Source organism: Eptatretus burgeri, chromosome 3 (genome assembly GCF_056783735.1).
Source record: "Eptatretus burgeri isolate ZD-2024b chromosome 3, Ebu_testis_v1, whole genome shotgun sequence".
NCBI lineage: Eukaryota > Metazoa > Chordata > Myxini > Myxiniformes > Myxinidae > Eptatretus > Eptatretus burgeri.
This window is the reverse complement of record NC_140963.1, coordinates 61,140,069-61,152,457: the sequence shown is the minus strand read 5'-3', so window position 1 is coordinate 61,152,457 and position 12,389 is coordinate 61,140,069. Positions and strand designations below refer to the sequence as shown.

The following is a 12,389-nucleotide window of genomic DNA, read 5'->3' as shown; positions in this document are numbered from 1 at the left end:
ATATCTGCTGATATTTATTTTTGTCATTTTTCCTTTTTTTTCTTTGCAATCATTGGAGCTGTGTTTGTTTCTGTTTCGTTTTCCTGGGTAGTATCCGTAATTAACCTCCGCCATCGAAGATGGATGGAGGTTTGTGTTTTCACCCCTGTGTTTGTTTGTTTGTTTGTGAACAGTATTACGGAAAAACTCCTCGACGGATTTCGACGAAACTTGGTGGGGGAATTAGGTATGGTCCAAGGATCATGCCATTAGATTTTGGACTTGGTCCAAAGTCCAATATGGCCGCTATGGTGGGCATTTAAAAAAAATTTGAATTTTTGTTTTTGCATTTCTACATGTTTTAAGTGATTTCCAACCACCCCCCCCCCAAAAAAAATTGTTAGCGAAAAAAAAACTAAGAAAATTTTGCAACTTTTTTTTCAACAAAATTGATTTTTTTTTTGCATTTTTACATGTTATAAGTGATTTCCAACAAAAAAAAAACATGCCAAAATTATAATTGCAGCTGATTTTGGAACTTCAGGTGGATATACCCACGTAAAATCAATTTCTGTCTCAAGTAATCTAGTTATGACGAATGAATTGAGTATGTAAAAGTTAAAAGTAAAAGGGAAAGTTGCAAACTATAACTCTGAGCACTGTTGACGTCAAATTGAATGAATAGGATATCAGGTTCACTTGAGTGACCTTGCAGTATTGGCGGTGGAGGTTTTGCACTCTACCGAGTGCTCCCCTCTAGTTTGCACCTGTTTTTGGAAGTTTGTTGCCAAGTGTATTAAGGATCCCATTTCTGATCTGTTTTTTTCCTGCTCGTGTACAAATGTTATCCGATACTCTGTTGAGCTTTTCACATACTCCGCCATTACAATTAGCCTTCCTTGTCGATGTTCTGTGCACTCGGTCCTGCACACACACAATGTTCTGTGCACTCGATTAAGCTCCATCAAACCCCCTCCCTCTCGTCTCAGTAAGTACAGCCTTGGTTTTAGCATTGTTTTTGTAGGATATCTTGCGAATAGTTAGAAGTTTCCTTGTTTTGGTGTCGAAAATGTTGATCTCCAATTGTGGCCAGTTTATAATTGCACAGCTATATTGGAACATCGGCACTGTAAGTTGGTTCATAGCTTTGGTTTTGTTTCTTGGAGAGAGGGATAACTTCAGAAGTAGTCTTATTCTGCGTAGGTACTCTTTGCAAATTATTTTATGCATTTCTTTGTGTTGTAACTGGGGGCCTTCTTCTATTCTGAGGTCTGTGTAGGATGATTCGTTTTTCTCGTTCCTGTGTTGGTGTACTTCAATTGATTGAGATGTTGTCTGTTCTTTTTTATTGTCCTTGTACAAACGGGCACTTGGCACATTTGTCAAGACCAAACTCCATCCGGATGTCCTCCTAGGACTGCTTTAATAGTTTCAGTTGATCTGCCAATTTCTTATCATTCGGTGTGAAGGGTTTTAGATCATCCATGTACAGTTGGTGTGTCAACTTTCTTGTTTCTTTGGTCATTTTTCTGTTGCATGTCAAACTGTACCCATGTCCTTGTTCATTGAGGAGGTTACTCAGTGGGTCCAGAGCCAGACGAAACCGGGGGGGAGGGGGGGGGAGGGAAGACTGTCACCTTGTAAGATACCACGTTGTATCCATACTGCTGAGACTTCAATCTTTTCTTCCAAGTAAGGTAGCATCAGAGTTGTGTTTCAGAGAGTCATTACTTTCTCAATCAGTGTGACTATCTGGGGGTCAATTTTGTATACTTGCATGCATTTTAAAATTCATGAATGTGGGATACCATCAAAGGCTTTTTTCTCATACATTCAGGCTGTGGATAAGTTAGTTTGTCGGAACTTGCAGTTTTTGAGTATAGTTTTGTTTCACAATAAATGGTCTATTGTTTCATAGCATCCTCTTTTACATCCTTGCTGCTCTGCCTCTAAAGCTCCTTGTTGAGTGAGGTGGTGATAAACTGCATCAGTGATTATACCTGTTAAAGGTTTGTCCATTATTGGTCTATATTTGTTGGGTAGATGGGTCAGATTTGGGAATCAGAAGATTGTTGCTTTCTGTGAGCCATTCGTCCATTGACAATTTCCCTTGGATGAGTTTGTTAAATGCTTGAGCGTAGTGAGGGTTGAGAGCATGTAGTTGCTTCAGCCAAAAGTTTGGAATCCCTTCTGAGTCTGGGCATTTGAAGTTCAGCACTTTTGCGAGATGTTTTCTAATTTTCTCATCAATTGTCATTGGGTGCATTTCCTGTAGATGTTGCTTTTTCCAATTGTCATATCCACTCTGCTTCCTTGCCGAGTTCTTTTTTAATCTTCAAACATACCTTTCCAAAATTTTTCTCGGTCCTCTTTTTTTAGGGGGAGTTGTCACATTTTGATTCTGTTTCCCTAGCTATGCATATAACTTTTTCAGGTTGTTTTCAAACTTCATATTTTGGTTTCTTCTGTTGTTGGCCTCATCATAGTTTGTTTATTTTCCATGCTATCTGTTGTATTTGGAGTTTATTATTGGGCAGCTAATGGGTCGAGTCCATTGTTTTCGATGCTGCATTTCTTTTTTATTTGTCTGATTATTTTCATGAGCTTTGGAGTTCTGTTTCCCCTCTTGAATTGTTCTATTTGTCCCGTTTCCACCATCAGTCAGTCTCTCTGCTGCTCAAGTCTCCGTTTCCATGGTGGTGTTTTGTTTCTGGTCAGGTTATCAGATCTACATTTTTTGTCGTCATTTACCTGATAATTTCTCTTGGACATAGAGTGCTGCTGCAAAACTCACATCGTTAATTTCTCTCAGATTAGGTATTTTGGGAGCATTTTAGTGACTGCTTGGTTTATTCTCCTTTCTTGTTTTTTCAACTGTTTATTGTTTTTAATCGATGGATATGTGGTCTTTCCTTGGGTGATATCAATTTAATTTCCTCTTTTATTAGCCAGTTCATCTTCTAATCTAGCCTATGTTGTACATTGTCAACCGCCTCTTCCTCTTCTTCATTCTGTTGTCCATTATTCTCTTCCTCATTGTGATCTACCTTGTTGCTCTTATTTGTTTTGTATGCAAAGGTGCTAATTGAGCTCAGTTCATAACTTTGAGTAGATCTTTCTCCACGAGTGCCGCTGTAACATTTCCTTTTGTCATTCTCTGGTCCTGTTGTGGAGTATTCAATTTTGTTTCTTAATTCAAGTCTCCTCTTCTCCACTATGCTGATGGCCAGAACCACCCAGGCTTCATATTGCAGTTGGGAATCAGACACTGGTTCCACAAAGTGTGAGAGTGACGTCTCGCAAGCTGTGTGATGGTTTTGAGAGAATGGAAAGAATCTTTTTTAACATCCACCCAAGTTTGCTCATGTTATTGAGGACATTCGCAGTCATGGTCTCAACTGAAGATAATCAAGCTAAAAAAAGAAAAATAAGAAAATCTATTGAATGCCTGGATTCAAATTTGTGCTTGGTTTGTTTTCGATCAAATCTTCCTCTCGGTCAAATCTTCTTTTCGGGAGAAAAAAATAAAGACCATATGTTATAAAGATATATGCTGTCATTGTTAAAATTCAACAGGGTTCAATAAAGTTCAACAGCACAAGCACAACATGGTTAGATTACCATGCCAAGGACATTGGGGTAGCTGTGAACTTTACAGGAAAATTCATGAACACCCAGGAACCATGACTATGCATTCAGTAATTTCCACACCTGTCATTCCTGTGATTGTTTTCGTTGCTGAGAGATTGCCGCTGATCGTGGCGATTCCAATGTTGTACTGACGACCTGGACGCAAGTCGTGAAACACGTGGGTACAAGTACCGCCAGGCAATTCTCGGCTGAAAATCACGTGACCACTGTGAGACAAGTACACTTGAATGCTGTTGTGAAATGATAGCGAAGGAGTCCAGGTCACACGAAGAGCCATCCAAATAGCTTCAGTTTTTACTCCAGTCACAGGCAATGGAGCTGGACACAGGAAAGAAGTAAGGGACATTTGAATTATTATGCAAATTTTATTAGATCATGTTATTCGATATTTTACAAAGGGGGTGGAGGTGAGAGTCAGGGCCATATATTTGTTTGGTCACCAAAGGTAATCTCCGCCATAATTGTAAACGTGATAAATAGATGCTCCCGGAAAGGAGAAAGGGCAACATGCAACGATGACACAGCGGAGGAGAGTTACATTACTTCAACTTCTTTACCATTACAATAATTTATCATGAGATTTGATAAGATTTCTGTCAGATCTCATGAGAAACCACAGCAAATGTCTATAAGGATGGTTTGTTGGAGTTGTCGTAGTTTGACCAACAGTTTATAATTGAAGCGCCGAGTCATATTGCACATCAAGTTTGTCTAAACCTGGAAACATCTTACCAACCTGTCCGAACCACACAAGAGGTAGATGTGTGGAGTAAGTGGCTGTGTGTTACCACAGACATGCGGTAGAGCATGCCAGATGAAAGGTTGACAAAGGTGTAGCTGACAGCATCTGCTGGTAGGGTGTGGTTGACCACGTAACCTGCCTGGTCATTTAACTCGACACTGAGATCATTGAAGTCACCCAAGGGAGCATTCCATCGCAGTTGCACCGAAAACTCTGTGCCATTGCAGGTTAGATTCTGTACCGTGGAAGGTGCTGTTGATAAGGGAATAAAGAATCCAGCATTATCACTAATTTTTTACACCTTCAATTGATGTAACTTTTGAATATCATACTGGCACTGTAGGCCTGTTGCATTGATTCCTGTAGAATCAGGTGGACAAGATGCTCCTAGCAGGAAAGGTTGGACAAGATGGTGCACTCACCACATCACCTTCTCAGACATGGATATATGATGAATATGCTGAATGTCTACACCAAAGGTATTTTTGGTTGACGTGGTTGAGCAGGCAATTTTAAAATTAAATTGTTCAGTATACTGAACAAAATAACTAATGAACAGGTATGCAGTATGTAAATGAGAGAGTTCACAGAACACCTTACCCTGCATAGTCTTGGAAAGAAGGACATGGGATTGGTATTTTCAACTGTTGCTTTGCATTTTGCACTAAACAAACAGTGCTGCATGCTGCCATATTTGTCTGAATGATGAATCTCACAGTTCCTCTGCCCTTCGGGCATGAATGCTGAATCTGTGACTCTGCGATCCAGGCACGAGATAAAGTTACTCTGCCCTCAGTGCAGTTTTTTTTTTTTTCCAAGCTGACTGTTTTTCCAAGTACTGGTAAACGGAAGGTTTTTGAAAATGCAAAAACGTGATTTGTGTTCTTCAGTGTTAATTGTACTCTTTTTTTTTTTTTTTCTTTTTTTTTTTGTATACCTTGGTTGAGGCTCGTATGAGAGCTAACACCCAACTCACAGCAAGGAGGCATGAGACAAGAGGGGTGGGAGTGGAAGGGACAAAACAGTGGGGAACAGACACATTAGGTGAACTGTGGAAGGGAGAGGGATGGGGATGGGACGGGGAACATGGCGAAGAGAAGATGGACATTACAGGGACTTTCAGGAAGGAAAGCAGGGGAATTGAAGGAAGTGGGCTTGGGTGGATTATCGGGGGTAGAAAAGATCGAGGATTTGGATGGGGGAAGATAAGAAGTGGTGGTGAACAGCTGTTTTGAAAGCCTGGAGGGAAGAATGGGAAAGAATAGAGTGAGGAAATTTATTCCAAAGGCGGGAAAAAAGAGGAATGAAAGAGTGAAGATGAGCAGTGATTCGTGATTTTGGTAGTTTTACCAGAAGGGGGTTGTTGGCGGACCTTGAGCGCCCTGTGGAAATGTGGTGGGGACAAATCGCAGAGAGAGTAGGGGGGCATGGCTGGAGAGGAGTCGGTAGAAGACAGAAAGACCACCAACCAACCTGCGGTGATTGAGTGAGAGGCCCAAAGACTCGGCTTCATTGCGGGAGATGCCGATCTTAAATGCCCTGGTGTACTCTTCAATTGAAATCAAATAGAAGTTTTGAAAGGTGTAAAGTCAAAATGATGATTTGTAAGTTTACTGCCATTGATGAACTGTCATTTACAACACTTTATTGAACATGTTAAATTAGTTATTTGTGCCTGTTGGTTATGCCCTTTAAGACGTCCCTAAAAAGATTCCTCTTTGGAATGATTTTCAATTTTATTTGACTGGCAGACTGACTGAATAAAAAAACCTTACCCGACTCCTCTGTGCATATGTGCGAACGGGACGGGATTCAATACAATTTGCCAAATTCATAGCCAAAGTACTGCTAAGCTGCAGGTTCGTGTTCTGATTCATGTTGTATGTACAGTGTTCAAAACATAATTTCCAATTCCTATTGCTCTGACTTCTACTGTTTCCAAAGTATTTGAATGTCTCCTTAATTCCCATTTTCTCAAGCATCTTGAATGTCACAGTCTTCCATATGACCACTAATGCGGCTTTCGCAAAGCAAGATCTACAGGTGATACCCTTTCTTACATTACGAATGTCTGGGCCTTTTCTTTGAGAGACTTTAGGGAATCCTTTGTTGTAGGCCTTCATATCTCAAAAGCCTTTCACAGAGTTTGGCATCGGGGTTTGATATCCAAGCTTCCCTCTTTCCGCTTTCCTTCTTCACTCTGCTCTATCTCCATAATTGTTGATGGTTCAACATAAAACCCCTTCCCTATCAACAGCGGTGTACTTCAGGGTTCCGTTCTGTCTCCAATAATCTTCCTTCTTTTCTCAGACCTTCTTTCTTCCACAAATAACCAAATGCACTCGTATGCTGATGACTCAACATTACATTCCTCCATGTCTTTCCCATTTGCCCCGTCGCCCCTCACTCGATCTACATCTCGTTTCATCACAGCCACCTCTTTAAATTCGGATTTGGACAAGATCTCCCAGTGGGGCAAATGTAATCAAGTTAAGTTTAATGCTTCAAAAATTCAATTTCTTCCCATCTCGCTATAAAATTCCTCTCAACTCTCAAATCTCCTTTGAAAGCTCAACAATTACACCATGTGATACAATAAACCTACTAAGTATCTCTCCAACATCAAATTTATCCTGGAATCCACACATTACTCAAATAGCTAAGTCTGCCTCAAATAAATTATGAGTCCTGTTCAGATGTTGAAGATTCTTATCCTCCGAATAGTTGCTCCAACTATATAAAGCATTGATTCATCCTTGAAGAGAGTACTGTTCTCACATCTGGGGAGGTTCCAGCTCCACATACTTACTGGACAGAATTCAATCCAAAGTTATTTGACTTGTCAACTCTACCAATGTGACCTCAAAGCTCGACCCACTCAAATTATGCCGCAAAGTAGACTCTTTTTCTCTTTTCTACAAATATTACTTTGGCTTGTGCTCATAAGGACTTGCTGCTTGTGTACCTCCACCATTAGTGAGACCAAGGAACACTCGACAAGCCACTACATCACATGATTATTGTGTAGCCATTGGCAATTCAAGGGTGGGCCATGACGATGTTTGTTTCTTCCACTCCACTGCCAAACTCTGGAACTCTTGACCTTCTCACATCTTCCCAAACACTTATTGACCTTCCCCTTTTCAAAAAGCAGATTTTTTTTTACTTCCTCAAAAACTCTTAGACTATCCTCTCTTTCCTTAATTTTCTATTCATGCAGTTCTTTTATTTAAGGCTTGGCCTCAATGAGTACTATTCAGTCCATACCTGTAGCTTTCAACATCAACAAAAGTAATAGTAATAATAATAAAAATTTGAAATTAAGTCGTTCCTCCATTATATAGGCTCATCTCTGCAGATACAGACAAAGTAAACTAATTGGTTAACCCTGTGTTTTGCTTTGTGCATGTGGGTTTATAAGATTGTGGGAGGAGGGGCGGGGGGGGGGAGATCTTGCCACACTTTTCTTGCCAGGGATATCCTGCTCCACCCTCTTCAGTACTTTACAAATTTAGCTATGTTGTTAAAATTTCAAATGAAAATAATATGGTGAACTGCAAGCAGTAACAAATGTGCATTTCTTATTTACAAGCCACTGTATCATTTCACCTTATTTAATTCCAACCAATGGAGTGAAGATGCTGATTCCCATCTCCCTCCCTATCACACCCACCCCACTGAGTCCGTGCAAACTAAGGCCATCATGGTCAATGGCATCTCAAAAAAGGAAGAAACGTCTCACAATCTCATTATAACTCACTTAGTGAAGGTGTGTGACGTCGCAAGCACAACGTGCTTCGATCACCATGTCCAAGAGGTTGGTGGGGGTGAGGGGTGGAGGGAGGGTGTTTGTGAACTTTACAGGAAAACTCATTAACATTATACATTCAGTGATTTACACACCTGTCATTCCTGTGATTGTTTTTGATGCCGATAGGTTGCCACTGATCGTGGTTATTCCAATGTTGTACTGCCGACCTGGACGCAAGTCGTGAAACACGTGGGTATAAGTACCACCAGGCAATACCAATCTGAAAATCACATGACCACCGTGAGACAAGTACACGTGAATGCTATTGTGGAATGAGAGTGAAGGGTTCCAGGTCACACGGAGAGCCGTCCAAGTATCTTCAATTTTCACTCCAGTCACAGGCAACAAAGCTGGACACAGGGAACATTCGATTCATTACATGGGAGAAGGCATGAAAGTGTGGGGTCAGCAGCATATATATATATATATATATATATATATATATATATATATATATATATATATATATATATATATATACATATATATATATATATATATACACATATATATATATACATATATATATATATATATACACACACATATATATCGTGTTACGGTTGTGGAAATTCACAGAACACCATTCAGGTTTCCCAGAAATCGGTGATGTCAATAAGTGAGTGTTCAGATTAGATTTCCCCACCGATGTCTAAAGGAATTTATTCGTGTAACCGGGCTGTGATCTTTGAGTCAGCCATTATTCTTTTGCTATCTTTATTTTGGAACAACCACTACTTTAACAACCACAACCGCCTCTCACCAACCACGCCATCCCCACCACAGAGCCAACCACAACTATTATCTCAACAACCATGCCATCCCCACCACAGAGCAACCACAACATCGCCTCACCATCATCTCCACAAACGCCGCCATCTTTTCGCCACCCACGGCGAATCCCACGGACGAGCGCCATCTCCACCGACAGACGCGGGAGCTGATGATTTCTACAACGTCCGCTTTGCACGGCTGATGATTTCTACCACGTCCGCTCTCTCCGCGTTTCGCGAAGAGATCAGATCAGAATCGCAAAAGGGCGGAGCCAGCGGGGGGGTGAGAGGTGAGGGGTGAGAGGTGAGGGGTGAGAGATCAAACTCACTCACGGACCCCATATAAAGGTGCGCTGAACGCCAAGCAAGCAGTGTCGGGGGAGATGCAGAGAGTGGAAGTCTGGAGAGTCGGAAGAAGCCAGCAGCCCGGCAAGGTTCGAGTCCAGTGGAGGGCAGTTGGAGCTTGGAGCGCAGCCAGCCTGCCGTGCAGAACCACGGGAAGGTGGAGAAAGCCGGAGAGAGGTCGCCAACGCTGAGGAACGGGCGGCTCTTAAAAAGAGCATCAACTCTCGAAAGAGCAAAGGCCCGTTCGTTCCTCGGAGGCTTCGTCGGCTAGGCCTGAACCACGAGGCCGCATGGCGGGGCCTGGGCCAAGCAAGTCGCGCGGCGCCAACTACCGTGTCGATGAAACGTCGAGGGTCAACCACGAGTCACCACGAAGGTGGCAGGTTACCAGCACGGCCTCTTGGAGTTCCTGCGGTCTCCACAGCTCCGTGAACTATTAAAGGACCACAAGGTCCAGTTCTTGCTCTTTCCTTTCCTGGGGTTTTTCTTTGTATGAATGTCGTGGCGCCTTGTCCGTCAAGTAATGAGCTGTTAAGTGATTGTGTACATAATAATAGAACGGTTGTAGTTCTTTGTCTTGCTGGTTCCTACATTGCTTTACTGACTGCAGGATTGCATACGTATTTGATTGCATACGTGTTTGCATGCATACGTGTTACAAATAAATGTCCTTGTGTGAATGTCCACCTGTTCGTTGCGTCCTTTCCCTCAATTGAGCTGCTGTATTGCGTTCGGGATATTAGCTGGCTTTTAAATAGCCGATAAAGTAATCGGATCCGGCAGGGCTTGGCGATATACACCGCTCAGCAAATCGCAAATGGAGCGAGGTGCTTAAGCGGCTCGTTTCCAAGCAGGTCCCATTGAGGTATAAATCTCCGGCATTTCTGTCTGCGCGCATACTTAGGTAAATCGACAATTCGGCGATCAGACCCTGTCGCACGCGGACAGAATAGTTGGCTGATTTACGGTGTGATTAAAAACATACCCAAAGCTGGATTTTGGCGTTGATCAGAAAGCTGCGACTGGATTGCCACGGTCGGTGGGCGCGGCCGCAATTAGCTAAAAGCGGTCGTCCGCACGCCAGAGTGGTGAGAATCCACAACACTATATATATATATATACATATATATATACATATATATATATACATATACATATATATATATATATATATATATATACATATACATATATATATATATATATACACACATATATATATATATATATATATATATATATATATATATATATATATATATATATATATATATATATATATATATATATATATATATATATATATATATGGGTGCTTCATAATAGGGGGTAAAAAAAAAATAAAAGTATGAATATTCATGCTCCCTGGGTGTGCCTTTGTTCCATTTGACAGTAGAAACATACACACCAAATATGAAGCAGATTGGAGGATGTTTAGGGGTTCCTCAAGTTGGCACAATATTGTTGAAATTTGCTAAACTGTAACTGACAACTTGCGGTCGAATATGCACAACGCAGTACACTTCACAATTAATATGTTTGTTTGATATTTTCAAAAACCACAGCAGTCATATAGGATGAAAGAATAGTTTTTCCAAGGAGACCGAGATGAGCTTTTTGACATTGCAGTGCAAAATGCCCTCTCCATAATGGACATAATTGTGCCAACTTGAGGAACCTCTAAATATCATGGAATTTTGTTCATTTTTGAGCTATAAGTTCTTATGAGGTATTGGAACAAAGGCAAAATCAGGGAGCAGCAAAAATCAAACTTTCATTTTTTTGGAACACCCTAATATACATATATATATATATATATATATATATATATATATATATATATATACATATATATATATATATATATATATATATATATATATATATATATATATATATATATATATACACACACACACATACAAATATATTGTTACGAATCTGGAAACCATGCGCACTCAACATGCAGGTCCCAAAATTAGTTTCCTCAGGAGGGGGGGGGGGCTCGTGGTTCCGGAACTCAGGCCCCACAAACGATAGTTTTTGGACGGTGGGCCTTTCAAGGCAGACCCTCTTGCTCTGTGCGAGCGAGGCCACGTGGCCAGGTGGAGAATATGGTGTGTCCTTGCAAGGACCACGGCTCCGCCCCGGTAGAGTGCGGCCGTAGGCCAATGAGGGACGGACAGCGAGATGATTCTCGCCAAAGCCCCTCCCCCATGGTAGGAGGAGATATATCTCGGAGACTCGGAGGGTGGTTGTGGTTGGCACTGGGAGAGTTTGGGTCACGCTGGCTGCACGGAAAAGAGGTTTTGTCGGCACGTGCACGGACAGGAGTCTGAAAAGGAGTGGTGGTCGGGACGTGCACAGAGAGGAGCCTACCAAGAGTCATGTTTTGCGCTGAGTCGGGTGGTGTGAGGAAGGAAGGAGTCGTGGTTGGTACGTGCACGGAGAGGAGTTTGGGCGCTCCGACGATTTGCCACGCAAGTTCCGCCACGAGCCACGAGCCTGGCACGAACTCCCAGACCGTGCACCAACGACCATTATCCACGTGAGGTGCCGCATTACCAAGCACACTTTCCTGCGACGACAGGTAACCATGAACTCTGACCCCCAACTCGTCTATCCTCACGGCTGCAAAGGATCAAATAAAGACTCTGGGGTTTCTTTTCATTTTGTGTGTGTGTCTGCGTGTGGGCCCGTCTTCAAGTAGAATTGTATAAGTGTTTATGTATCATTGTAAATTCCTGCATAGTCGTTCAAGTCTCGCCTCTTCTTTTGATTTACAGTCTTTTGATTTTGCTGTAAATAAATTTATTCGAAATGAACCCAGTCTGTTTCCGTCAATCCTTATATTGGTCCAGCATGGTTCGTATCAGAGTCTACATGGGGTTTCATCCCCGGTAATCGGTACATTGGAGGTGGAACATCCTGGGCAGGCCCACTCGACTGCATCCGAGCCGACTTGGGAGGTGGAAGCTGATACTCCACCGTAGCTGGTAGAGCGATCCGGTTCGACCAGACGTTCTGAGGGCATGAATCCCCGGGAGCCAATACTGCGTGGTTATTTCGGTACATTGGATCCAGACAA

General features: G+C 41.9%; 1 protein-coding gene across 5 annotated transcripts in view; it reads right to left on the bottom strand.

Annotated features, from left to right (window-relative positions):
* Positions 1-12,389, bottom strand: part of LOC147030026 (receptor-type tyrosine-protein phosphatase beta-like) — a 267,673-nt gene that overhangs the window by 156,003 nt on the left and 99,281 nt on the right. For 4 of the 5 annotated variants that reach the window (XM_085873693.1, XM_085873696.1, XM_085873697.1 and 1 more), the window contains 3 exons: positions 8,276-8,533; positions 4,367-4,624; positions 3,691-3,948 (listed from right to left, as the gene is read on the bottom strand). In XM_085873693.1, coding sequence (XP_085729819.1) covers positions 3,691-3,948; positions 4,367-4,624; positions 8,276-8,533 — 774 coding nt within the window. The remainder of the gene's footprint in view (positions 1-3,690; positions 3,949-4,366; positions 4,625-8,275; positions 8,534-12,389) is intronic. The other variant, XM_085873694.1, reaches the window with a different exon arrangement.